This window comes from Drosophila eugracilis, unplaced genomic scaffold, assembly GCF_018153835.1.
Source record: "Drosophila eugracilis isolate 14026-0451.02 unplaced genomic scaffold, ASM1815383v1 contig_1197, whole genome shotgun sequence".
Lineage (NCBI taxonomy): Eukaryota > Metazoa > Arthropoda > Insecta > Diptera > Drosophilidae > Drosophila > Drosophila eugracilis.
In genome coordinates, this window is record NW_024571981.1 from 2,104,798 (window position 1) to 2,131,805 (window position 27,008).

Sequence of the window (27,008 nt, forward strand, 5' to 3'; positions counted from 1 at the left end):
AGTTTTGGAACGATTAGTGGGGCTAAATTATCAATCATCAACTAGGCCACTTTTGCCATTTTTAGTTAATATATGTAGCATGCGGGCGTGGCTAATTGCCCATATACCGCAAAGCGATTTATTTAATGATCTGCTGGGGAAATCGCTTCAATCGGGCATTTAGTTCAAACCTTTTTAATATGACCGCTAATAAATAGATAATTTAAAGGGTCCCACAAGGCTACTGATTTAATTCAATAAATTAAAAAATAAAACGATCATTACCTGACAATAATGAAACATTAGTGTAAAATCAAAATGTTCATTTAAATTGCCCGCTGTAAATATACTCCTCACAAGTACCAACAAAAAAGTATGGTCACCCTAAAAATACTAATAACGAAATGGTTTGAGTCATAGCTAAGGCTTAACGGAATTCTAAGCCTTGGGTGGTGTCTAAGATGCGAATATTCTTACAGTATTAAAAAGTATAATTTAGTGTATTTTTTGGACAACATCCTAATCACTTAGTTATATTGTATTCCTTAAACTTGTTGTAAACGTTTTAGTTGTTACTTAAGTTTAAAAGGGCCGAATAGTTCCTAAAAAATAAAAGCAATGCACCTTAAGAACAAGTTGAAGGAATTTACCGCGCAAATAAGAATTGTACATTTTTGACTCCCACCTTGCAAAAGATAAGAAATCGAACATAAATTTGTTGTTATCAATTTTTAGTCGGCGTGTCTCTTTCGCGAGATATTTTTAGTCTGTGTGTTAAATGCCGACGTGGTGTTTCAAAAATATAATATTTTAAGAAAATGGAAGATTCAAAGAAATCGAGCAAAACGCTGCTTATTAAAGTAATTATTTTCGATTCACTTTAACGTTTAATATGATTAATGAATGAATTTTTAATCATTTACAGATAAGCGCGAATGGCACTTCGCATTTCTATACCCCTGTGGCAGGTTATCCTGGTCCAGGTCCTGCCGGCAATGGTCCACCACACTTTCATTTGCCGCCACCACCGCCGCCACAGCAGCAGGCGCCCCAAGGAGCACCACCACCACAGCAACAACAACAGCAGGTGGCACCACCTTCGGTCCAAGGAGCTCCAAATGCAGTGACGACAGGAACAGTTCAAGGAGCACCACCCACTGTGGCAGCAACCCACTCGCACTCCCACTCACACACCCATTCACACGCCCACTCGCATACAAATCCGCAGGCACACCCACATTCCCCACACTCGCCCTCTCCACCGAACTACCGGGATGAGCGCAGTCAGCGGCAGCATAACAAGCTGCTCAAGAAGCTGGAGAAGCAGCGGGAGTCAAGTAAGTAAACTTATGCATAAGCATAAGCTTTACTATAAATTTTATTAATATACTTTAATTTTGTGCAGATCCGCCGCATTCGCCATCTCCGCGACGTGCCAACGAATTAAATGGTCACAATAATAACAACATTCCTCCGGGCGTACCCATGCCCGGCCACCTCAGCAGCCACCATCATGTGGTCAACCAACAAGGGCGTCGCTTGCCGCAACACCAGACTCAAACCCCCCCTGTGTCACAGCAGCATCCACAGGCCAGAAATGGAAATCATCAGCATCCTCACAGAACTGGCAGTAGTGTGGGCGGCGCCAGTTCAGTGGGAACCTCCGAGGACGGCGAGGATAATTCCAGTCTGGCCGGCGATGATGAGGAGGAGTACCACAGAGAGAATACCATCATAGAGCAAATCTCAGCCATTGAGAAGCCGGAAGTGATTGATGTGACTTCACGGGCGGCCAAGATCATCTGGGAGAGTCCAGCCATAGCGGATACCGTAACGGTCGATATGCGACAGCTGCGGTACCAAGTGCTCCTCTGTGATTCGGGCAAACAATGCAAATACAAGAGTCTGTACCAAGGAGAGGCGTCCGAGTGCATTGTGCAAGATCTGCTGCCCGGCCAGGAGTACCTTGTTCGCTTGAAAGTGCATTACCAGAAACTTACCGGAGCTGTAAGCGATCCCACGGAATTCCGTACTCCAGCCTGTGAGCCCGATCAACCGCCGCCTCCGAAATTGTTTTCTCGCACTAAGAGCTCGATAAATCTTCGATGGACTGCTCCGGCAGCAAACGGTGCAAGCATACAACACTATCTGCTCGAATATGATGAGGGCAGAATTTCAGGACAGCCGCAGAAGTTCGTGGAGTTGGCCAAGATCAAGACCAAGCACTATGTCATTGGGAAGCTACAACCAACTACTGTGTACAGTTTCCGTTTGGCCGCTGTGAATGAAGTGGGTCAGAGTCCCTACTCTCCGGTGGCCAGCTACAGCACCTCCGGTAATCCTCCACCAGTGCCCAGACCTCCCCAGCTAATAGGAAGCACTTCGAATTCCCTGAAACTCGGCTGGGAGCGGCGGGCACAAGATGGAGACTTCCTGCTGCAACTGCAAGATGCGGAATCTGGACATGGCTACCTGAATACCTACAAGGGTACCGAGCTACAAACGGAGTGCCTGCAATTGAGGCGTGCTAGCAGCTATCAATTCCGTCTGAGATCCGAGAACGAAGCGGGCTATTCGCCCTGGTCACCTGAAGTCAGCTACCGCACCTTAGCGGAACGTCCAGGAAGGCCAGGAAAGCCACATGCCAAGGGAAAAATTCATGGTACTCAGTTTAAGGCTCGCTGGGATGCACCCAGTGATACTGGTGGTGCCGAGATCGTTCGATACCACTTGGAGTTAAGTGCCGCTGGTCCGGCTTTTGAGAGAATCTACAGCGGAGCTGAAACAGAGGCCATGTGCGAGAGACTCCAACCGGGCACCACATACGCCCTGCGAGCTTGTTGCGAAGGTCCTGCTGGTCAGAGTCCCTACTCCGATGTAGGACACGTTACCACGGAAGCAGTGCCACCATCTGCCCCTCCTCCACCGCACTGCAGCGATCCTCCCTCGCCGTACGCCGCCCTCTTGAAACTTCAGCATCCGGACTACAATGGTGGAGCTCCAATCCTGGAGTTCGAAGCCCAAATGCGTCGCCTGGAGCAAGTGCAACCACCGCAATTGGTGTACCGCGGCAAACAGGCCTATTTTGTTGCGCAGGATCTGATACCAGGAGGCATGTACGAGGCTCAAGTGAGGGCTATTAACCGTATTGGCGCCGGAAACTGGTCGCAGTGGATGAGATTCACGGCAGCACCTGCTGCGCCCGGAGTACCTGAAGAACTTCGGGTGCTGGTCAAGTCTGCCACCCATCTGGGTGTCAGTTGGCAGCCGCCGTTGCAGGAGAATGGAGCGCCAGTGACGAGTTACACTCTGAAGAGTGCCAGCCAAGAAAGAACAGGTGAGGACTCCGAGCAGGAGGCGAAGGAACCACCCAGCACAGAATTCCACAACTGCTATCAGGGACCGCTAACCTGCGCGGAGCTAAAAAATCTGTCGCCCTACACACGCTATCATTTCCGCATCCAGGCGAGTAACTCAGCCGGAACGGGAACCTCCTCCGATGTGATAAGTGTGTGCACTCCGGCCGCAGTCCCTGGAGCTCCTCAAATGCAGGGCTACGAGTTTACCGCCCAGGAGGTCACTCTAAACTGGACGCAGCCAGCGGCCCATGGATCTCCCATCTGCTCCTACAATATTGAGTACGGGGAGAGAACCATCGCCACTCCGGATGCCTGTACGCGGTATACGGTCAATGGTCTAATGCCCGAAACTGGCTACAAGTTCCGCGTGCAAGCAGTGAACGCCATTGGAGCAGGTGCCTTTAGTGCCTATGCAAAGCTGACGACCCAGCCGGCACCCCCGGCGCCACCTCGCCTTGAGTGCAGCGGTGCTGGACACAATTACATCAAGCTGAAGTGGGGTGAGAGTGGAACTGGCAAAGTGGTAAACTCCAATCCGTCTGGAAACGGCGGTGATTTCACCAAATACTTTGTGGAGATGTATGTGGCACGGGCAAAACAGTTTCAGGCTGTCTACTCAGGCACCAATTGCATGTGCAAGGTGCACAAATTGCAGGAGCGCAGCAGCTACACCTTCCGGATCTATGCCCATACGGACCGTGCTGGCGATGGGGATTACTCGGAAGAATTCGTTTTCGAAACCTCGGCCACGCTGCCCGCGAACATAAAGCCTCCTCGTGTTGTCCAAGAGGGTAGCGTTTGCCTTATGGAGCTGCCCGGCCAACTGGGTATGCAACTCACATTGGAATGGCAGCACTCTAAGAACTCCTTCCATGATCGCGTCGAGTACGAGTTGCAATACGCTGTTTTGGGTACAGCAGAATTAGAGGGCGAATCTCTTTCGCCCAAAGGTCGCAGCAGCAGTTCCAGTGGCAGCTCAAGCGGAGCTCCAGTTAATTTGGCCAACCATGACTACAGACAGTTGTACCTTGGCCCTGAGACCAAGTTTAACATTGACAATCTTGCCGCAGGCACTTGTTACCAATTCCGTGTGTGTCCTGTGCGAATAGCGGCAGGTGGAGAGCTACTCTACGGTCAACCGTCGAGTCCATTGCGCTACCAGGTGCCCAGTGAGCTTGATCCCAGTGCGGCTACTTGCCATCACCACCTGCACGGCTCTACTGCACCACCGGCGGTGGCCACCACGCAGAGGAGCAGCCGGAAACTGTCTTCTGGCAATGGATCGACCAATGGTTTGCACATGAGATCGGTAAGTGCGTCGGCAATTACTGGAGCGAGCGGCGTGGGAGCGGATCCTGCGGCAATTGGACGACTGCAACAGGAACTTTCCGGTTTCAATGCCTGCGCAGATCCCCTCCATCACCATCATCATCACCATCACCACCACCATCAGCCGTGCGGCGGCGGAGGAGGTGGTGGAATGGTCGGCGCCACGGACCCCCATCACCAGCATCAGCACCACATGCACCACTCGCATCACATGCACCATGCCCACCATCCGCACTCCGGAATAGGTGTCAGCTCCTCGGGTTCCAGCTTATCAACGACGGCGGCCATCTCCTCCAGTTTGGCACAGGCGGGTGGATTAAGGCGGATCGTCGGTAAGCTAACTTCACTCTACTCCAACCGGAGGCGACTGAGTGACCAACAAAAGGCCGTCTGCATTGTGGTTTCCTTCCTAGTGGGCACTTTCTTGGCGGCCATGCTCGTCAATATGTTGCGGGGATAAAAGGACACGGGGTTCTAAATTAAAATGGCGCCCATTGTGACGCAAAAAAGTTTCAAAAATGGTTCCCAAGGTCGGACCATAGAAAATTGCCGGCAAAACGACAGGCGAAAAGAAAAAAACAAATATGAAACACTTTATGTCTCAAAGAAGTGATTTAAAGCATTAGTTGTAATTATGTATTTTTTATATATGTACCGTAACTGAATCAAAATCAAACTGTATATTGTCTAATTTTAAACAAACAAGCAGAACAGGAAATCAAAACAAAAAATAGCTAAAAATAAAATAAGTGAAAAGGAGGAGAGAAGAAACAAGAAAGATGAGAAAGCGAAACCCCCATTATTGTATTAAATGTACACAAAAACCGCAAAAGCATACATTCACACAGCTAAATGTTAATAATGGTATTTACTTATAATATTTGTTGTCACAAAACGAAAGTCTAATCTCCATATGTGCTATAAACAAAACAGAGCAGCCAGCAAACGAACCTAAAAGAAAACCTAAAGGCTCACCAGTACTTGTCAGACCTGTTCCGAAAAATGCTTCTCAAACTGTTACTTTATGTGTGGCCCCCCAAACTGCATTTGCCCTCCCGGTGGGTTTGTAAAATTCGTGTATAATACGTGTAGAACTAGCATGTGGCCCCTTAGCGCAAGATTTTTTTTACAAGACCTTTTGTAAAATGTATTCCAACAATAACGATTGTAGATAGCTGGTCAACAAATTGCACCAACTAAAGACACTCCTAAGTAGCTAAAACGTAACCGAATTGAGAGCGGGGGCATTGAAGGGGTCGGAGGGCAAATGCTTAACGAATGATTAAACGAAGAAAAATATGAATTTATTAGACTACTAGCTACAAGTATTCAGTGCTGTATAATTGTTTCCCCAAACGCTCCCAATCTACGCAGATATATATATATATATACAAAACATAGATATATGTAAAACAGCAGACGCTTCTTTCATTCTCACAACCTTTTTATACGAATTATTACACAATTTATTATAAACATATTATACGACAAGCAGAAATCGAGAAAACCAAGGCAACCCCAGTTGGGGCTGCTATATCCGCTGGCAATCCAACTGTTGCATTTCACAACCAACTAAACAAATTCAACCCGACACTTTTTCGTAGGCTGTCCCATGTGGCTATAGCAGCCCCAACTAGGCAAAGTGATTTATATTCCAATTATTATTATTTTTCTAATTAAATAAATTAAACTAAATGTAATTGTTTCTTTCCATAGCATTTAATGTGAATTATACAAAACGGAATCTTATCTAAAAAATCAAGAAAAATAACAAAAAAATACACAAAACAAAACAAATGTTTGTTCATGTAAACCATAAACATTTGCTTGATGCAAATTAAAAAAATTATATAAATATATTAAATATAAATAAATAAATAAACTTAAATCGGAATGAAATGATAAATAAATGGAAATTATGTATGTTTCTATGTTTACAACTTATAAAATTTATTTGCAAAATATATATATATATATGAAACATTTAAAATAAATGCGATATACAAATAATAAAAAAAACGTTTGGTTTTTGTTATTAAGAAAGAAAGTATGGCCACAGTAAATACTCGCTTTTGCACACGCTTCGTTATAGTTTTTATTAGTTTTTGTTTCCGTGCAAATAACAATTTTTATATTATTCTAACATTGTATTTGGTAATTCGTTTGCCTTCTTAGTTTTTTTCTTCTGGGCCGCTGCAAGGATATTTCTTGCCATCGTGAAACATAGTTCTGCTATTCCAAAAGAAAGTATTTATATAAAATGCTATATGACATTCCTTGTTATTGTTTTCGTTGATATTCCGTATATTATTCGTGTATTTGTGTGAGTATTTGTCTACTTTAACGCAAAAATCATCTAAAAATTTCGATTATTAATATTTGTATTCTATATATGTTTATATTATTTATATGCTAAAATCGTCGTGTGTGCAGGCTATGGATATGCACATCTTAGACCAGATATTTATACCCATAAAATCCAAACACATTAGTAGTATGCGATTCGATTATTGTTTGTTGTGTTGGTTAAAATCGGTGTATAAAATTGATCTTTTGATTTATTTACTTTTTGTTTTTTCTTTGCATTTGCTTTTGCTTTGCTTTGATTTTCGGCTTACTAGCTTGCTTGCTGGAACAACAACAAATCCTTGGTTTCAAAATCCTTTCTCTCAAATCAACAAATACACAGCGCTTCCCTCATTGCGGGTACAGTACGTTTCAGTAATTCAATGTTCATCCAAAACTTATGTGTATAAAAAATATGTTTCATGCTAAGGCAACGTTCAACATCGATATGGGATAGTTTAGTATTCGTATTTGTATATGCATTTGGTAAAGGACTTTATTGGATCTACATATTTCCAACTCGACTTTGAATTGGTACTTTGTTTTTGGTGTAAAAGGTTTCTCTATAAAGCGATTGCATGATATGTGTGCTTTATGGTTCAGGTTTAGGAGGAGTTCATTGTGATGCAAAGAAGCTTTTACCACAGTGTTTTATTTGAGTCATACAAGTACATTCTGAGCTGTATAAAAATCGGACGACTATATCCTATTGTAATTTTGGTTCATAACTGCCCTGTTATATAAGCTTCGGCTTGCCGAAAATAGCTTCATTATTCATCTTTATAAGGACTTGATAGTAAGTTGTGAAGGGTGATGTTGATAGATTTGGTTAAGGTACAGGATATATCATTTCAGTTGTGCAAAATAGTAGTTATTTCTGAGTTTCCAGTATTGATTAACAGTTATTGAGTGATGTGTGCTATTTCTCTGAATGGTCTCTATATCATAACATGGTGAGGTAATTTAGAATCTAGGCTGTGTTCGTTTAAGTATAGCTTCCTTAGTTAGTTTAGCTTCACACTCATTATGTCGTTCATATCAAAAATGTCAACAATGTGTATCTGTATATATAGTATCTAAGTATATGCTTCAGGTGTGCCATCTAATAAGTTTAGCTGCTTTATCTTTGTTATCTCCGGCCCTCGACGACTTGCCTTCAGTTTCTTGGCATAATCTTTGGTATTTCTGGCATCCTATATCTTCTGAAAATTCCTTCAGCCAATAGCTCCCGCGTTCGAAACGCAACTAGTACTGATCAGCGGTTCCCTAGAGTTCACAGACGTGTTGGATGGATCGATGGACAGCGTGAAGGTCGAGTTGGTCTCCACCGAATCGTGTTGGCTCTGGGTTTGCTCATGCCGGCGAGGCTTGACCAACTGAGCCGGATCCTTGTGCTGTACTCCGGCCTCGGCTGCCGGATAGCTAGACACGCGTTTCAGTGTCTAACAGAAAAAAAACTTAGTTAATAGATATTTTTCATAACTTAGTTAAGATAACTCACCTTATCATTTAAAATCTCAGCAGCATTCGCTGCTGCCACAGATTCGGTAACTGGGCAAATGTTCTTACTAGATGAGAACTTTTTGCGTTTGCGTTTTAGGGCGGCAATGGCAGTGAGACCTTGATTAAGACGAGTGATAAATTAGTTTGCTAATCTACAGAATTGTCCAAATTTAGAACCTACCGCTTGTCGTGTGAAAGAAATGCGACCCGACACCCACGTGGGCTGCTGGCGAATTACTGACTACCGAAATCGTCGGAGTCGGTGTGGATGTGGTCGTGGAACTGGTCTCTCCATGGTATCCATATCCCTGCTGGGGAGAATTCTGGGCATAGGTAACCCGCATTTGACCATGAACTGGTGTGGATGTATGTGAGGAGTTGCAGACAGAATCCTCAGACTTTGAACGACCAAGCATTTTGCTAACGTTGCCTACCTTCGCGGCTTCTATTAGGGTTCCTGCAACCGCAAAACGTTTTTCGTCATAAATAATTTTAACAATTTAGATTATACACTTACCCCATCTTTTTTTGTGTCCCGCAATCCGTTTATTGTACGGCTTAAGAGCGGACTTGTTGTACTTGGTGACCTGGCTACTAGTGGCTATTGTCGCCCCCTGATTTCCCTGACCATTTGTGGGCGTGGTCGGTGACTCCGATCCACCACCCGATCCGACTTGACTCTGCTGACGCTTGTGCATGAAGTTCGGCGTGAAGAGGGTGGATAGTGTGGAACTGAGGATCTCATGCTGGTTGTCATAGTTATCCAACGAGGTGGAGAACTCGGCCACAGGAGCCAATGATCCGGTAGAGCCAGGTGGTGCGATATTGAAACCCTTCATTAGGCGGCGCTCCTTCTGTCGGTTTTTCTTTCCACCACCTCCTGTGGGCCAAGAAAAACCCATTTCAATAGAGGTTTGTTAGTAATCCCTAGAGATTTTCTGGGCTTACCTCCTCCCTGACCAGCCGTCACATTTGTGTCCATTCCGCTGTTCTTGAGTATTTCCACCAGCTCACACCGGAAGGCGGAAATATCCTGCTTAATCTCGTTCACATCGTCCTCGGTGACACCCTGGGATTCGGCCTTCCGTTGCTCTACGGTTACATATCGCCTGACCAGATTCCGCATAATCTGCTGGTACTTAAAGTCCCGGTCGCTGGCCTGCTGAGCCTTTCGCTGCAGGATAATTAAGAAAAGATAGGTGTTAATTTTTAAAAGCCATTAAGAGATCCTTGTGAAAGATCTTTTAAAATGTAAACCTTTCTAGAATTATGTTTCTTGAACCACTTACTCTTATTGTCTTGAGATGTTCCCGTCGCGCGGCAGAGGATCCGCTGCAAAAGACGCGGCGCATCCACTTGATCGCATACCAAATGGACTTTGGAGTGGGTATAATGTTGAATGGCGGTGGACAGGTTCCGCCCTCCTCAAAGTAACTTATCCAAAGTTTTGAGCGAGCAAATTTCCATTCAACATCAGCACGTTCCTTAGAAAAAGTAAAATTAAATAAATTAGCTTCTTAAAATCTTAAACTAGCTAAAAATATCCAACCGAAATCAGTTGATACGAATGATTCATCATGGCAATGAGCAGATTAAGCAGCACTACAATATTAATAACCGAGTAAGTTCCAAACATGAGCATGCCCCAGAATCTTGTGAATATCTTGATGCCATCCAACTCAAAGCTGTCCAAATCTATCAGGCCAAAGACTGCCCAAAAAAGGGTTTGTGTGGTCTCAAATAAACTGAAGAAAGTTATTATAAATTATTTTATAAGGTTGGTTCTTTATATAATTAAAACTTACTTGGAGAACCTACGCCACACAATGCATGCATTCGGATCATTAGTTCCATTCATGTTTAATAGTGCACTCATGGGAGAAACCTCAGGACAACGCTTCTTTTCCAAATCAGCATAGTACCTAAAGAAGTAAAAAGAAGGCATTAACTAAGTGAGGTCAGTACTCCAATTAAAAACCAACCAGAGCAGCTGGTTAAGACCACTGCCAAAGGCAAAAAGGACCAGGACATATAAAAAGAAGAATTTCATGATGTCCATCACCATCCGGGACAGCGACACCTGCAGTGGCCCCAGATGCGGATTCACCGAAAATATATAAACCAGCTTGAGGCTACTGAAAATGTTCGCCGCACTGAATAGGCCCTCCGATATCAACATCGGATCCCAGGCATCCCATCGCTCCCTAGGCAGATCTGTAGCATGTGAGTTGTATATCATCTCTTTTTGAACCTAAAAAATAAGGTATAATTAAATATAACTAAATTAATTTAAGCATTTTATGTTACCTGAAAAAAAGATACGACGCGCAAAGCTACCGTCGCCACATATAAGGAGTTCGTGACAAAGTCGATAACATTCCACATATCGTTGAGATACTCCTGCAGACCAACATCCCACAGCTGTTTCACCTCGCTCCAGATGAGACCACTGACCCAGGCCAGAATTAGCCACTCTATAAAGGTGGGCTTGGCTCCACGCTTCGTGGGCAGCTCCTCCACCCTGTTGAGCATTCCCGAGGAGTCGGCAAAGAACCAGCCGCCAATAAAGGTCTCTATCCTTTGAGAAGCCAGCATCAAAAGAACTGAAAGTGTAATTAAAATAAATAAAATTTCAAAATATCTTTTATATTTAATATTTTAAAATGCAATTCTCACACAAAAAGGTAAAGTAGGAGGCGCTGTGGCAGATGAACTTGATAAAGGGTTTGCGCATGGTTTGGCCAATGTTGGAATAGGGTGCCAGGATGTAGGCCAAGGAAAAGATAGGGAACATGATGCCGATCCGAATAATGTCCACAGCCTGCAATGCCATGTTCTTCCTTCGGAAACCAGGCAATCCTTCGTACCAAATGCTCGCTAGCAACTGCTGCACATTCGAGTGGGCCACGAACTAGTTGGGTAATTAAATTACTAATTAATTTGTTCATATTGACTTTTATAGTAATTCAAACCTTTTTCTGTCGCAGTTTGATGGCCAGCTTTAGGCGGTTTAAATGCATCCGTTCGCCGTGCTCGTAAACGGGACCGGTGGGATCATGGTTGAGCAGGATCTCCAGCTCGTGGGAGGTGCGAGTGTGGTCGAGCAGGGCGGTGGCAAAGTCCTGGCACTGCTTTCGCAGCTCCTGGTACTCATTCTGCAGATAGATAAAACATAACATAAATAAAAAACATAAGAAAGGTTTTAGTACCAACCTTAAATTCGTGCTCAAGAAAGCTGAGCCGGCGCAGCTCCCAGGACAGCTCGAAGGCCGTGAGGATGGGATCCTTGGAGGAGAGTGCTATCAAACTAGGGCTGGCCAAAGCCCGATAGGCATTGATGCGGGATCTCGAATGCCTGAGGGAATCCTCCTGCCGAGACTGGACGCACTCATCACAGCCACATCTCACATCGTGGGGCATGGGCAGAACGGCACCCCGATCCAAAAGGATCTTGATGATCTCATAGTTGTCACGGTGTGCCGCCAGGATTAGGGGAGTAATATCTGGCGTGAAGGTCGAAGTATCCTCCGAAGCGGACTCCCAACTCTGGTTAGGATTAGTGAATATGTGATGAGATTCTAAATAAATAAATATTTCAAATATTCAACTTACATGGTTGCCCTCGCTGTGAAAGGTGACGTTTTCGTGGTCTAGCAGAACCTCTACAGCTTCAACAAATTCCTCAGAGATGGAATGCAGCAGTGCATCTTTCGTGTCCACATTGTAGTTAATCAACAGCTCAACCATCTCTAGATTCTCGTTGTCAATGGCCATTAGCAATGCAGTACGTCCCAACGGATCCACGCAGTTAACATTGATATACTCCGTATCCTGCGCCTTTTGTAGCATTCTGCGAGTGCCTGCCATGTCGCCCCTCTCCACAGCCAACAGGAACTTCTTCTCCTCGAGCGTCAGTTGCCTGATCTCTTGATGCGGCCTGATAGTGTTCTCCTCCTCCATCATGCCGTGGATACTGTGACGCTGAAGGATCAATATGATTCATTATTATTGCATTTAAGGAGAAATCCAAGTAAATCCCACCTTGACCCGTCTGGCTGGCTCTATTTGGACCGCTATGTGACCACTGCCACTGCTCTCGCTGCCCAGTTTTTTCTCGGCACTATCCGCCGCATCAGCGCCATTCTTGATCTTATTTAGGATGGGAGCCAGCACCGATTTCCGGCGAGCCGGACTCACGAAATGCAGCTTTTTTCCGTCGTCTATGTGTGAGAGGAAAATAAAGATTTTTAATTTTATTAAAACGCCAACAGGTCTTATCCGAAAAATGAAACATTATAAAGAAGGATAAAAATAGGAAAGATACTTGGATAACAACTTTTACAAAATATTGTGTTAAAAAACTTTTACATTCTGGATGCTCCACTGATTGCAACCATCACATCCGCTTATAACTAACCGCTCAGATGTCTGGGAAAGATAATCCAGTTACTTTCAACCCAATTCGACCTTGAACAAAACCCACATATACACACATACAGACACATTGATGGTGTTCAAGGCAGCTGCTCCTGGAAATCATCAAATTGCCATAAAAAAGTATTTTCTCTGATTTTTTATAACCTTGGGGTGCAATCGTTATCGTTATCATGGCTAGGAAATAAAATAATAATTTTCAATCGGAAAATGCAAACACAAAAAGCGAAGAAGGGAAAACCGTAAAAGCCATCACAAACACGCGGCGTATACGCGATGTGCGGTGGTTTGCAGGGTGGCATCAGAAATCTGGGTCAGTTATCGCCTGCCATTTTTTGTTCTTCGTTTTTTTTTCACAATAAAAAAAAGAAATGGGAGCGTGTGTGGTTCGATGTGTTGTCACTTTTTGGCATTTAATTTCAAATGGCATTGGCCGCATCAGCAGCCAAACAAACATGCGCCCTTAAAAGTGCAAACATATTTGCACAGCTCTCCACTCGGATATTCTTCAAACTATGGCAGACACTTTTGAGGACCTTGTGGAGTACCCACAGAGTCCTACAAAAAATCAAAAAGAGCGCCTTAGCTTATTTTTTAAATTTCTGTACAAAGAATTTGAATTTGTAACCCTGGAATCAAAAATAATTGAAATAGAATTGCCATAGTGTGACTCATAAGTATTCTAAACAAATCTAAAAACATATTCATTTTTTTCTTATTAATAAAAACTTAATCTTTTAAATTTAAGTAAATCAATCTCCAAGCTTGGTATATTAAAGACTAGTCGTTTTATTTGGCCCACTTGTAAAATTACTTTTAAATGGTCAATTTTTTATAACAAGCAAAGTTTTAGACATGGCAAAGTCACATTTTTTGTTGCCTTTCACGTGCGTTGAACTTTCATTGATTGCACTCACAACACACACATGCCCACATGTGCATTAACGTCGTCCCTTGAGTGGCTTTGTGTGAGTCTGCGCAGGACTTAACCTAGGCAAGTTTCTTTTAGGTTGTCGTAGGTCGCGAGCACACGTAAACCATGCTGCAAGCCAAGCAAAATGCCGTCGGCAGTACCTTCATTTTGCACACACAAAAAGGCACACATACATGCAACGAAGCACTTAAAACACACACATACAGATATCCTCTTCATATCCTGACATACTACTAATCACAGGCAAGACCCATCGGATTGCTATTGATTGACCTGAAAACTTAAACACTTAAACTTATACAATTGCAATTTAAATTCCTGCTGAAATCACAGCTGCTTAACTCGGAATTTATTATTTAGTTTAGTTTGTTGAATGTTGATGTCGATTGGTGCTAATAGCAAGTACATTCCATTATTAAGAGCTTTCAAATTTGGGGCAATAACCGTTTATAGAAGAAAAAACAAAAGTCTAGTTTCTTAGATTTAACTTTAAACGTATATTCTCTCTCCCTAAAGTTGCAGCTTTTAGTTAAAATTTATGACCAACACTAAATTTAAGTTTCCCCCAAACTGCGACTCAAAAACTGTGGTATATATTGCGTATACGTAATGTTGATATGACTCCATATTTTTTTTAAGATAAATGGCTTACCTTCGCCTTCTTCGCCGGCTTTCGCATCGCTCCATTTCGACAACTGCAATGTTAATAAAAAGAGCTAGCAGTTAAAAATTAGTTAGTTAGTATAAATGTTAGTAATCAGAACCAAGTTAATAAATGTTAAAGAATTAATATTAATATTTAAAGTAATCTAAACAAGACTATAGGTATATATTTTTTCCAAACTATTTTTAAATGCTTTTCAGAACGCCTAATAAGCTTATGTTTCCAATGCATTTATTAGATGCACTTTAAGTTCAATTTAATGGCTTGCCGGGATAGCACATTGATAAATTTCACCTTGAACGTTTTGTCGAATTTCCTTCACGAGTTAGACCTTGGCAGCAGATCACCTCAGCCTCAGATGCGTTTCCCGCCAGCCGCCGAAAACAAACCGAGGACCTTGACACACAGAATCAGCTGCCCCAGTGGAAACTGCAGCCAACAGCGGATAATTAAATGTCAAGATTCCAAGTAACAACAACAGCGGGTTAAGGTGAACGGAGGTGGATTAAGGGGGTGCTATGTTGTTGCCTTCATGGCTGACCAAACATTCGGCCACAAAACATGAAGCCACCCCCACCAGCTCCTACAGAATGAGATAGGTATAGAGAAATACATAAGCAAAAATTTTGGTATTACTTATTTAGATGATAATGTAAATAATTATAATGTTTTTTCATAAATTATACCTATCTAGTTCCCAAACGCTGGCCACATAATTGTTTTTTAAATTAATCTTATATAAATCAAACTAAAAGCCGTTTTTTTTTAATTCAACCTATTAGTGTGTGATTAAAAGTCCCAACGAGACAAATTTCTTTAAAAATAAAATAGCTAATTTTTTCCAATAAAACAAGAAATTTTCCTACATAAATTTGGCAGTCGTACGTATGTGTATGTATATAAAAAGAGTTAAGAGAAATTAGCAAACACGTGTCGGAATATCACGATAAGCTATAAAATTACTCTCTTTTGGCTCTCTTGTTATGTTTTAATATGTCGACTTTGGTATGTGCTAAAGTGTTGACTCGAACAAATGAACTTACAAAAAGTAGTTTTCAGACAAGAATACTTCTCAAAGTTCTACAATGTAAAGCAATGAAGCTTTTCTCTTTGGCGCTCTTTTTATGTTTATGCTATGTTTTTATGTGCGTTCTCTATTAACCGAACCCACTGTCTCTCGCTCCCTTTGGTTTTGGTAATAGTGTGGTGAGAGAGTGCGTATACCTCCCTTTACGCATTGTATAACGTCATACTTCAGTATGGTTGGAACATTTCAATTCAACGGAAGTAAAAATAAAGCATTCGAATTTCAATAAAGTAAGTTTTCATTTATTAGTTTTGATACATTGCGCTGTCCTTGCAAATACATAGGGTCAGTGAAACTCAGTTTTTTCTTATTACAGATCATTTGGATTTTGAGTTATTAAGGAATGCGTGGTACAATTGTATAGTAGACCTCGAAATATGAAGTATCTTTTGTCTACTTAGTTGTACGCCTCTTTGGTGAAAAAACTCGAAAAGTGAAATAGTCAATGCCAAAAATGCTGATACTAAAGTAATGGAACCATTCTGCTGACACAGTTGAGAGTTTGAGCTTATAAACAACAAATTCAAGAAACCCAGAAAAATAATAATCATTTTTAAAAGAGAGCACTGTTCAACATATAATTATAAACATCTCAGAGAGCGGAAGAGCAAGAGAATATACACGTGCGAATATATTGGAGAGCAGCTGTCTGATAAGCTCATAAACTTATACTTCTGTATGCTTGGAAGATTTTACAAGAACAAATTTAAAAATGGGAACGGAACTTGATGCTTTTAAAACTTTTTCTTTAATTTTTTTTTTTTTTTTATGCGGTCTTGCTCTATATCCTCTGTGTTGGAAATGGGCACATGAGCGAAAATCCCGTGCATCCCGAAATCCCGCATCAAATCAATCAAGCAATTTTAGATCAGGACAATCCCGGACTCACAGAACGGAAGAATCCCAGAATTTCAGATCAGATGAATTCCCAAATTTCGATTCAAATGAATCCGGGAATTTTAGATCAGAAGAATCCCGGACTTTCAGATCAGATGAATCGCCAAATTTCAATTCAGAAGAGTTTCAAAATTTCAGATCAGAGGTATTGCGGAACCTTGGGCCAACTTTCCAGAACTTAGGATCAGATGCATTCCAGAATTTCGGATCAGATATATTTCGAAACTTCGGATCAGACCAATTCCCAAACTTCGCATCATTTGAAGATCGTGATACCAACAACCATAACCGTACTACAAATCACGATACCAACAACCATACCCGTGAAACTAATTCGCCAACTGATTTCCCACCTACTGCCCCACCGACCGAACCACAAGAAGACTTACCACCATCTTACAGTGAAATTTTTCAAAATAAGACTCCGTAAAGAAAGTTTCGCTGTGAGAAGACTATTAAAAAAAAATGGCAGCCAAAAGAATAATATAAAATATATTCAAATAAACTACCTCATAATCTTAAAATATTATAAATTTATTTTGTTACGTTCCCTATGATGAAATTATACCCGCCCACGCATAGATCCAATTTACTACTTTTCCGAGAAATGGTGATAAGTATAAAGTATATATACCATTTTGTGACCAATACAATGTTTAACTTGCCTTTAGTATACCCTCTACTCGTAGAGTAAAAGCGTATATTAGATTCGTTGAAAAGTATGTAATAGGTAGAAGAAAGAGTTTCCGACCCTATGAAGTATATATATTCTTGATCAGTATCAAAAATCGATAAAGCCATGTCTGTGCGTCCGTCCGTCTGTCCGTATGAACGCGGAGATCTCAGGAACTATAAGAGATACAGATTTGAGATTAAGCAGGCAGATTCTTGAGGTCCCTGTCACGCCCACTCTAACGCCCATAAATCACGAAGAACTGAAACTGCTGAAATTTCAGGAACTATCAGAGGTAGAAAGTTGGGATTAGGTAAGTAAAATCTTAAGATGCCAGCACATCTTATGGTGGTACAATTACCACATCCTACGCCCACCAAGCTCGAAAGACGATTTTCGCTTTTTGTAGAATGGCTGATATATCGATAATTATAAGTGCCATCTGGCCATGGCCTCTCTAACGTCTAAAAAACGACAAACCGAAAAATACGAAAATCTCGGACGTTGCAATCCTTCAGTAAACATGCTTTTTTGACAAAAGGTGGCGCTTTGTCCAATTCAACTAGCAAAATGAATATCTTCTAATTGTCTAAAACAGTAACGGGTATCTCATAGTCGCGGCTCTCGACTATAGCGTTTCATATTGTTGTTTCAAATACATTTTTCAATTGAGCGTTCTCTAATTATAGAGACCACTCGCGCTCTCTTCAGTTTTTGCAATAGTGTGGTGAGAGTGCGTATATTCTCCCCTATCGTACGCCTTTTACAATCTAATACTTCAGTATGGTGGAAGCATTTCAATTTGACGGAAGTAAATATTAAAGTGTTCGATTTTCAATAAGGTACGTTTTTGTTTATTATCATTTATTAGTTTTGGCTGATGAGCATTAAGCTGTTTTTAAAAAAAAACAGAATCAGTGAAACTCATCTTTTTCTTATTACAGACCAATTGGATTTTGAGATATCAAGGAATGCGTCATACAATTATAGTTGACCTTAAAGTATGAAGTCTCTTTTGTCTACTCAGTTTTACGCCTCTTTGGTGAAAAAATTGGAAAAAGAGAAATAATAAAGCCAAAAATACTGGATTTATTTCAATATAAACATCTCAGAGATCGGAAGAGAAAGAAAATATACACGTGCGAATATCTTGGAGAGCAACCGTCGGATAAGCTCGTAAACTCAAACTTCTGTATGCTTGGAAGATTTTACGCAAACAATTTAAAAATGGTAACGGAACTCCAAAGTTTTTCAACTTATTCCTTATGTATTTTTATTGTTATATGCGGGTGTGCGCTATATCCACTGTGTTCGAAATGTGCACAAATATGTGGTACCAGAAACCATACCCGAGCAACGAATTTGGCAGCCGATAATCCGCCTACCGCCCCACTGACTAAAAGACAAGAAGACTTACCACCATCATACAGTGATATTTTTCCAGAAGAAATTCCGTAAGGATAGTTTCACTCGAAGAAGCGGGTATTATTTCTTTAAGCGAAAATATTTAAGGGCTGCCAAATCAATGATATATAATAAATATATATTTAAATAAACTACCTAATAATCTTAAAATATTAGAAGTTATTGTTTTTTTGTGATGAAATTATACCCTCTACTACAAGCAGTATATATTGAAAAGAATATTGCATTCGTTGAAAATGTTCATTCGACAGATTGGCGCGTTTTTGACCCTAAGAAATATACATATTCTGGAGGTTAATAGCCAAGTTATTTTAATAATAGAAAAGACTAAGCAGCAAAGCTTGATTTTTCGTAAGGCGTCCACGACTACACAAAATGTAATATTAATCCGAAAAATGTTCAAAAGTTAAATTTTTCAGGTCTTTAATGACAATTAATAATGAATCAAATTATTCCACGAGGAATAACACTCTGCATTCCAACCATTTCTTGCTTTGCGCTATGCCAAAATACTATTTTTTTGCCAATAAATATAAAAAATAGAATACCTATTGGAAAGAGTTGTTTACAGCCAAGAAAACTTGTAAACCTTTTTAAACAAACTCTTTAACCGAGCGTTCTTTAATAACAGAGACCACTGTGTAAAACGGCTCGCGCTCTCTTTGTTTTTGTAAAAGTGTGGTGAGAGTGCGTATATACCCCCCTATCTTACGCATTGTACAATCTGATACTTCAGTATGGTGGAAGCATTTCAATTCGACGGAAGTAAATATTAAAGTGTTCGATTTTCAATTGATTAAGTTTTTGTTTATTAACGTTTATTAGTTTTGCCTGGTAAGAATTAAGCTGTCCTTGCAAATATATAGAGTCAGTGAAACTCAATTTTTTCTTATAACAGATCATTTGGATTTAGAAATAGAACGGAATGCGTGATAAAATTGTATCTCATTTGCCTCTTTGGTAAACTGTAAGAAAAATTGCTGGATGGATTTAAAATAAATAAAAATAACAAAACTGACATTATGACATTGTGAGTTTTATTAAAACTTATTAATTATTAATTATTATTAAATTCAAGAAACCCAGAAGAATAATCGCTTTTAAAAGAGAGCACTGTTTTTTCACATATCATTATAAACACCTTAAGAGAACAATAAAGAGTAAGAGAATATACCCATGCAAAATATATTTGAGAAGAGCCGTCTGATAAGAGCATAAATTTATACTTCAATATGGTTGGCTGCTTTCACATCAGCAAATATTGAAAATGGATGTGAATTGGGTTTTGTTGTTGCTAAATTTTATTTTTGTTTTGTTGTTTATATTCGCCGCTTGCTCGGCACTGTGTTGGAAATGTACAAAAAATCCTTTTTACAAATCAAGTGAAACCTGGAATTCCACACCAAATCAATCACGGAATTTCAGATTAGAAGAATCCCAGGATATCAGATCAGAAGAACTCCAGAATTCCCGTTCAGCTGAATCCCCAAATTTCAATTCAGAAGAGTTCCAAAATTTCAGATCAGAGGTATTGCGGACTCTCGGATCAACTTACCACAACTTAGGATCATTTCGGAATTCCGGATCAGATCAACTCCCAAATGAAGCAGCTAATCGTGTCTCCATATCATTTGAAGATCATAATACCAACAACCATTCCAGTACAACAAATTTAGCAGCTGATATTCCGCCTACTGCCTCACAAGACGACTTACCACCATCATACAGTGAAATTTTTTCAGAAAAGACTCCGTAAAGAAAGTTTAGCAGTCAGAAGGCTTTTATCAATTAAAAAAAGTAGTTTACAGACAAAAACAATTTTTAAAACTTGTTAAGTTTTTCAAACAAATACTCTAACCGAGCATTCTTTAATTACAGAGACCGCTGTGTAGAACGGCTCGCGCTCTCTTTAGTTTGTGTAATAGTGTGGTGAGAGTGCGAATATTCTCTCCTATCATACGCATTATACAATCTGATACTTTAGTAAGGTGGAAGCATTTCAATTCGACGGAAGTACAAATTTAAGTGTTCGATTTAAGGTACGTTTTTGTTTATTATCATTTATTAGTTTTGGCTGATGAACAGTTGCTGTTTGCAACTGTTTGCAAAAAAAAAATAGAGTCAGTGAAACTCAGCTTTTTTGCTTTTACAGATCAATTGGATTTTGAGCTATCAAGCATAGCTATCAATGTATAGTAGAACTCGAAATACGCGGTCTCATTTGCCTACTCAGCTTTACCTCTCTTTGGATAATAAACTGGAAAAAATGAAATAGTGCAATCCAGAATAGCTCGATTTAAAATTAAGGAACTATTTTGCTGACAAAAATAAAACTAAACTAAAACTTTGAGCTTTAACCAACCATTAAAAAACGCGTATCTCTCTAAAACACCTTAAGAGAATAGAAGAGAAAGTTAATATACACGTGCGAATATCTTGGAGAGCAACCGTCTGATAAGCTCGTAAACTCAAACTTCTGTATGCTTGGAAGATTTTACATCAACAATTTTTAAAATGGGAGAAGAATTGGAATTTTTTTAAATTTTATGATGTTGTTTTTAATACTTATGTTCGCATGTGCTGTACGTTCACTGTGTTGCAAGTGTGAACAAAATGCCAATTCCGAATCACGTCCAACCCAGAATGCCGCATCAAATCAATCACGGAATTTTAGATCAGATGAATCCCGTAATTTTAGATCAGATGAATCCCGTAATTTTAGATCAGAAGAATCCCGGAATCTCAGATCAGATGAAATCCCAAATTCCTTTTCAGAAGAATTCCTAAATTATAGATCAGAGGTATTGCGGACCCTCGGACCATTCCAGAACTCACGATCAGATGAATTCCAAAATTTCAGATCAAATGTACTTCGGACTTTAGGACTAGATCCATTCGCATCATATGAAGAATATAACAACCATAACCCTGCAACCAATCCCGATACCAACAACCATAACAATGCAACCACTCCGGATATCAACAACCAAAACCGTACAACAAATTCGGCAGCCGATTTCCAACCTACTGCGCCGCCGACCGAACCACAAGAAGACTTACCACCGTCCTATAGCGCACTATTTTCAAATCAGACTCCGTAAAAAAGTTTTGTTAGAAGAAGATTATTATATGAAAGAACTGCTAGCCAAATGAATTAAATAAAATTAAATGTTTAATTATACTACCTCATAGCTTGTCAATTTTGCTAAGTTCTTATGATGTAAATATATGTATATATGATCAAATATACCCTTAACTAGTTTAAGAATATTGTACTCTATAAAAGTAAAACAACAAATAGAAGCAAGCGTTTCCTACAATACAGCATACAGATTTCCGAACAATATTTGCATTTTTTTTTTTTTGACTGCTTTTAGGATATAAATTGGTCAAAACAAGACGATAATTAAAAGGCCGAATGCTTTCAGTTGCTGATGACCAAAACTACCGATACCTTTAACTTTCTGCAGATTCCGAAAAATGGTTAAAAAATTGGGCTTAATCAAGTTTGTTTTTTACTCGTATGAGTGAATTAATAAAAGGAAAGTGTACGCTAAATAAGAATATAAATTCAACAAGCCGAAATTTCATTTTTAAGCGAGAGCATTGTATATATAAAAATACAAGAGAACAGAAGAGAAAGAGAATACACAGAAGATCAGCCGGAGTCATAGTTTTCAGTAAACTTGGGAGATTTAATCTCAGCAAAAAGACTGGGAATATTATTTAGGTATATCTTACTTATATTTTTTTATTGTTTTCGCCTGTTTTATGCCTCTACGTTGTAGTTGCTGGAATCATAAGTGTAAAAAGAATGCGCCTACACATTATGTGTAAACCCAACAACAACCCAAAAAGCTACTACGCCGATAGTTGGGCCGATAACGACTAAAATGATTAAATATAAAAACTTTTATGAAGTCTGAAGATTACAAAAAATAAAACTGGGAAGTATTTTTTTTCTGTAGATGAGCAAGCGAGATGGTGGTAGTCCGAGGATAAATTCAGGTTCAGGTTTGTCGCTTCACCTCCGGCGAAGGTTGCTTGACTGCTTTTACATCCGGCAGCCGATCCTTGGAAGGATGCTGGAGCACCAGGGTATGGACGAAAAGGTGGAAGTGGGTGGCATACTAAATCTGGCATACATGCCTCAAGTGTCCTTGTGGCGGGCAACAAACGCCAACGACTTGTGGCTCCACACACATAGTGCGTGTCCTTGGGAAAATTCGCAAGCAAAGACAACGTCGAGGACGAACTACAACAATAATGGCAACAACATCATCATCAAAAGCCACAGCAATAGAGAGGATATCATGAGAACCTAAAAACACGGTATTATCGACCTCAAAAAATTTTGTTTCTTTTTACCTATTATATTAAATATAAATATATATATATGTATATAATATATATTTCATTTCCGTCATTTTACATTAATTTTAAAGGGTATTCATTAATGCCCCTGGCTTTCGATTCATTCTAACTTTGTTGTCATTCTGTTTTTGTTTGCGGCAGTAACTTGAGTCTGAAGATGAGGCTGAGGATGCCAGCCAAGGCGACGGCAGCTATTTGCAACCCATTTTAACCCCATTCACCCTCAATATTTTGTTTTTTTTATAGAAGGCCAAGCGCGAAATGCTTGAGAAACAGTTCAAAGTACAGGGGTGCAGCAGTACAAATCAAAACTCAATGTGAGGAACGTGTAACGCAACGTTTTACTGGGGGAAATGCAGGTCGGTGTTACGTATACGCCATGTTGTCAGCAATTAAAGGCGAACTTAGCGAGCAGCTGTTGTTGCCATTCGTGTTGTTGCTGCAGCTGTTCGCCGATGTCCTTGAGCGCCTTCTAATTGAGGGCACTGCACTCGCCTGCGGTGACCCCAAGGCACCTCTTTGCCTCGATCCACCCCTGTTTTAACCCCTTCGTTTCTGGGCTTTGTTTGTGCTTAAAAGCTGTTTAACTGTTCTGCGCCCTTCATACAAATGTGTCCAAAGAAATAGTATTTTAAACATGAATTATCAACATTTATATCTACTTTTTTGATTTAGCCGAAAATGGTTTAAAAATTAGTAAGTTCTTTGCAAAATAAATAAGCTAACCAGACACCAAACTCTATTCGAGTTTTGATATCTACGTACATCTGAACTATTATTTTGACCTCCAAAGTATGTCTGTAAGGATTGTTATAGTTTCACTTGTGTGCAGTGGGGTGTGTGCGCTTGTGTGTGTGTTGGTTGGTATCTATGTTTGTGTGGCAGCTTTTGTTGGGGGTGCAACATGCAAATGAATCAAATTTCTTGCATGTGTTCGCCTTTGCGTTCGTATTTGTGCTTCTGTTTGTTTGTTTGTTTATTTGCATGAAACAACTCAAATGCAACTGTATGCACCCTACACAAACACTAATGCCAATGGAAACACACACACCGTTGCCCACCTGAAACTAGGTTAACTCGTTTTTACGATTCAACTTTTTCCAGTAATGCACGAAACACGACGAGCGTAAAAAATGTAACAACATATTCTTAAGGCTTACTTCAGGCAACTGAAACTTAGTTCGATTACAAAGATGATAAAGATGTTACCTTTCTTTTAAAAAATATACCATCAGGTTACTGTCTGCCCATTTTATTAGCTGCCAAAGATGTATCCTAATAAATTGTACCAATTGATGGAATAAACATGTGCACTTGATTGTTATTATTAACAAAATTATTACCTCATCGTTTTCTTGTTCTTCAATTAGTGAAAATATATTTTTGGTTATTCTTATTGTTATTATTGAGTTAAATAACTTAAAGCTTGCACAGCTAGATCTCATGCAGCTGTTTTAGTGTTATGTCTAAAGCCAGGATTTTCTGCTCGTGCCAAATGAAGAATCCAAGTGATTGAAATAATATTAACCCCACAATATCTTTGGTGATAGAACTCATTTATAAACTAATCAATCATCTACCTTCGTTATTATTTGTCAAGCTTTCAGTCTTACCCGTTTAGTTTCTCCTTTATTGACCTCTCCTCATTAAGTTAATCAAACACAAGTTACGAGTGCAAGAACTTCACAGTTTGCACAGCAACAGAAAATAGATGAAAAGTCTCGCAGTACAGTGCGACCTTCTCCCCTGTTGCAATACAAACCCCTCCATTGAGCTGGCTGGTAATCGAGAAACTGGCACAAGTGGACACTGAAGAGTCATCGACAGGACGATGATGGGGATGCAAATGGCGACGAGAATGGGAATGAGGACGTACCTGGACAAAGGGTCAAAGGCCACAAAGGCAAACAATGGCAGAGGGCCAGCAGCGATGTAATAATCCTTATCAAAACCAACTAATTCCCCTGCACTTAAATTGAACCCAACAGTTCCAAATATTATATTAGGAATGTTAAATATTAGGTATGTACAATATATTTTGAATATAAAACAACAATCATAAATATAAACAAGATTGTTTCGTCACTAAATTATTTTCGTTTACAATTTAATTAAAGCCATTTTATGGTTTTATTATGTATAAAAATGATTTTTATATATATATCTTAAAATGTCGCTCTCTGTATAGGGGAACCTTTCACTCACCTTGAGTTGAGATTTCCTCTTGAGGGCGGCAATTGAACGAGTTTGCTGCCGTAGAACCTCCAGTGCAGCAACGAGGTCAGAGGTCGAGAAGCAAAACGAAATTGAAATCTGATTTCGGCAAAAAAACTGAAATCATCCGAAAAAATAACAATATTTGGTGGCGCGAACTCAGAAACTTTCACGAAATCAGATTTTATTATTGAATATTTGTTTGTTTTTCAAAAATTCAATACTCTTACAAACAGAGGAATATTATATATTACAAAATAATCAAAATTTTATGAACAAGGGATTTCAAGATGTTCGAAAATTAATATCAATTATTAAATAGGTTATTAAATAAAAAAACCAAGATATTAATATATTTTATTGTTAGCATTTTCAAATTGCAAGAGCATCTAAATGAAGTTTAAACTTTTATTTCTATTCGATTCTTTTTGCTTTAATTGTTTACGTCTGCATGAGGAACGGCGCGAAAAAGATGAAAAACATATCGTTTGAATTATAAACAATTGGCCGCGAAAATGGCTTTCAATATTTTCTTTTAATTTTCATGATTGGGTTTGTTTTGGCTTTAATGGCACGATTATACTGACTAATGAGTGGGTGATGGAGGATAGGCGTTTAGTTCATTCTCGACATTTAAGAATAATTGCGAATATTTGAGGTTTCCTTTCACTTGGAATAACCTTGCGCAATTTGAAAATTTTTCGTTGTTGGGAGGGGTTTTTCACTGCATATTTCCGTTACGTGCCTTGCAACCGGAAGTGCACTCACACACACATACACAAAGACGAAAAACCAACACCAATATACTCAAGTGCATTTTATATATTTTTTTTCTATGGTTTGGTAACTTTCGAGAGGGTGTTTGACCCATAAATGAATTTATGCCAATTTAGAAAGCCAAACACAGTTGTGGGTTAAGAAAAGTACAGGGCAAGAGGAGGGTAAGCATAGTAGCGGGGGCGTTGGCTAACCAATTAAAACGGGTTTTTTTATGGGGGTTGTTTATTTATTTCGTATTCCCTGTTGATGTTAACAGGGGCAGCATAACCGGATATATTTGTGCAATTATTTTAATGGCCTAGACGCCAACACAAACACACATAGACACACACACACACAGTGAAGGACTAGCCCATTTTTTATTCGCAATTTACTTTCTTTTCTTTGGGTTTTCGTTTGCGTTGTCCAAATTAAATAAAGTCTTTTTTCACTTTAATAATTGGAAATATTTTTTTTCGGTTGCCCGCTGATTTTCCGAGTATTTCGTATGCCTTGGCCAGCAGTCGACTTGGTACTGAGCGAGTGGAAAAGTCAAAACAGCTGAAGAACTGCAAGGACTCCCGATCCCAAAACCGAATCTTACAGACAAGACGAACACTGAGCCGAGTTTTAACGTCTGAGGGGAGAATTCTATTGAATGGTGGCCCCAAAATCTCAATGAAAACGGCAAGCCGGCTGCATGCGTTGCAAGGCGCATGTCCTGTAGTAAAACGGCGGCAAGGATAATGAACTCTGCCAAGTGTAGGTCGCTGCTTGTGGTTAAAATTCGGGTGAATTCGGGAAAAGGTACTTTATTCTGACCCTCTTAAAAATTGTATTTGTCATTCTAAATACCTTGTTTTTTCAAATTTCTCTCTCATTTAAGATTTTTTTTTAGAAAACTCATTGTTACCGTACATATTTAAATTAACCGCTCTTTTAATTTGCGCTTTCCAACACAAATACAAAAACTTTTGCCAACACTATTTATAGAGATGATTACAATTCAATTACATATGATTTGATTCAGC

The 27,008-nt window shown here is 39.9% G+C and overlaps 3 protein-coding genes and 1 long non-coding RNA gene across 4 annotated transcripts in view; 2 read left to right on the top strand and 2 right to left on the bottom strand.

The window, feature by feature from the left end:
• LOC121529669 (fibronectin type-III domain-containing protein 3A) overlaps nucleotides 1-6,367 on the top strand; it is a 39,626-nt gene extending 33,259 nt beyond the window's left edge. Inside the window, 2 exon segments of the mRNA XM_041818479.1 lie at nucleotides 905-1,316; nucleotides 1,385-6,367. Of these exon segments, the coding sequence (XP_041674413.1) occupies nucleotides 905-1,316; nucleotides 1,385-5,127 (4,155 nt within the window). The 3' untranslated portion in view covers nucleotides 5,128-6,367.
• Nucleotides 6,368-6,732: 365 nt separating this feature from the next.
• Nucleotides 6,733-12,497, bottom strand: LOC108118486 (transient receptor potential-gamma protein). Its single transcript, XM_017231219.2, has 14 exons — nucleotides 12,129-12,497; nucleotides 11,730-12,062; nucleotides 11,489-11,671; nucleotides 11,193-11,427; nucleotides 10,824-11,119; nucleotides 10,499-10,767; nucleotides 10,322-10,438; nucleotides 10,066-10,261; nucleotides 9,806-10,000; nucleotides 9,465-9,690; nucleotides 9,034-9,396; nucleotides 8,698-8,973; nucleotides 8,515-8,633; nucleotides 6,733-8,455 (listed from the first exon to the last, which is right to left on the bottom strand). The coding sequence occupies exons 1-14, from the start codon at nucleotides 12,477-12,479 to the stop codon at nucleotides 8,228-8,230; spliced, it is 3,387 nt and encodes a 1,128-aa protein (XP_017086708.1). The 5' UTR covers nucleotides 12,480-12,497; the 3' UTR covers nucleotides 6,733-8,227.
• A 33-nt stretch (nucleotides 12,498-12,530) lies between these two features.
• Nucleotides 12,531-26,823, bottom strand: LOC108118399. The gene is made up of 4 exons (XM_017231075.2): nucleotides 26,800-26,823; nucleotides 25,210-25,317; nucleotides 14,537-14,579; nucleotides 12,531-12,736 (listed from the first exon to the last, which is right to left on the bottom strand). The coding sequence occupies exons 1-4, from the start codon at nucleotides 26,821-26,823 to the stop codon at nucleotides 12,531-12,533; spliced, it is 381 nt and encodes a 126-aa protein (XP_017086564.2).
• LOC108118488 lies at nucleotides 17,868-21,811 on the top strand. Its single transcript, XR_001772941.2, has 5 exons — nucleotides 17,868-18,047; nucleotides 18,150-19,464; nucleotides 19,529-19,660; nucleotides 20,509-20,669; nucleotides 20,783-21,811. It is a non-coding gene; the product is annotated as an uncharacterized LOC108118488 (long non-coding RNA).
• Nucleotides 26,824-27,008: the final 185 nt, after the last annotated feature.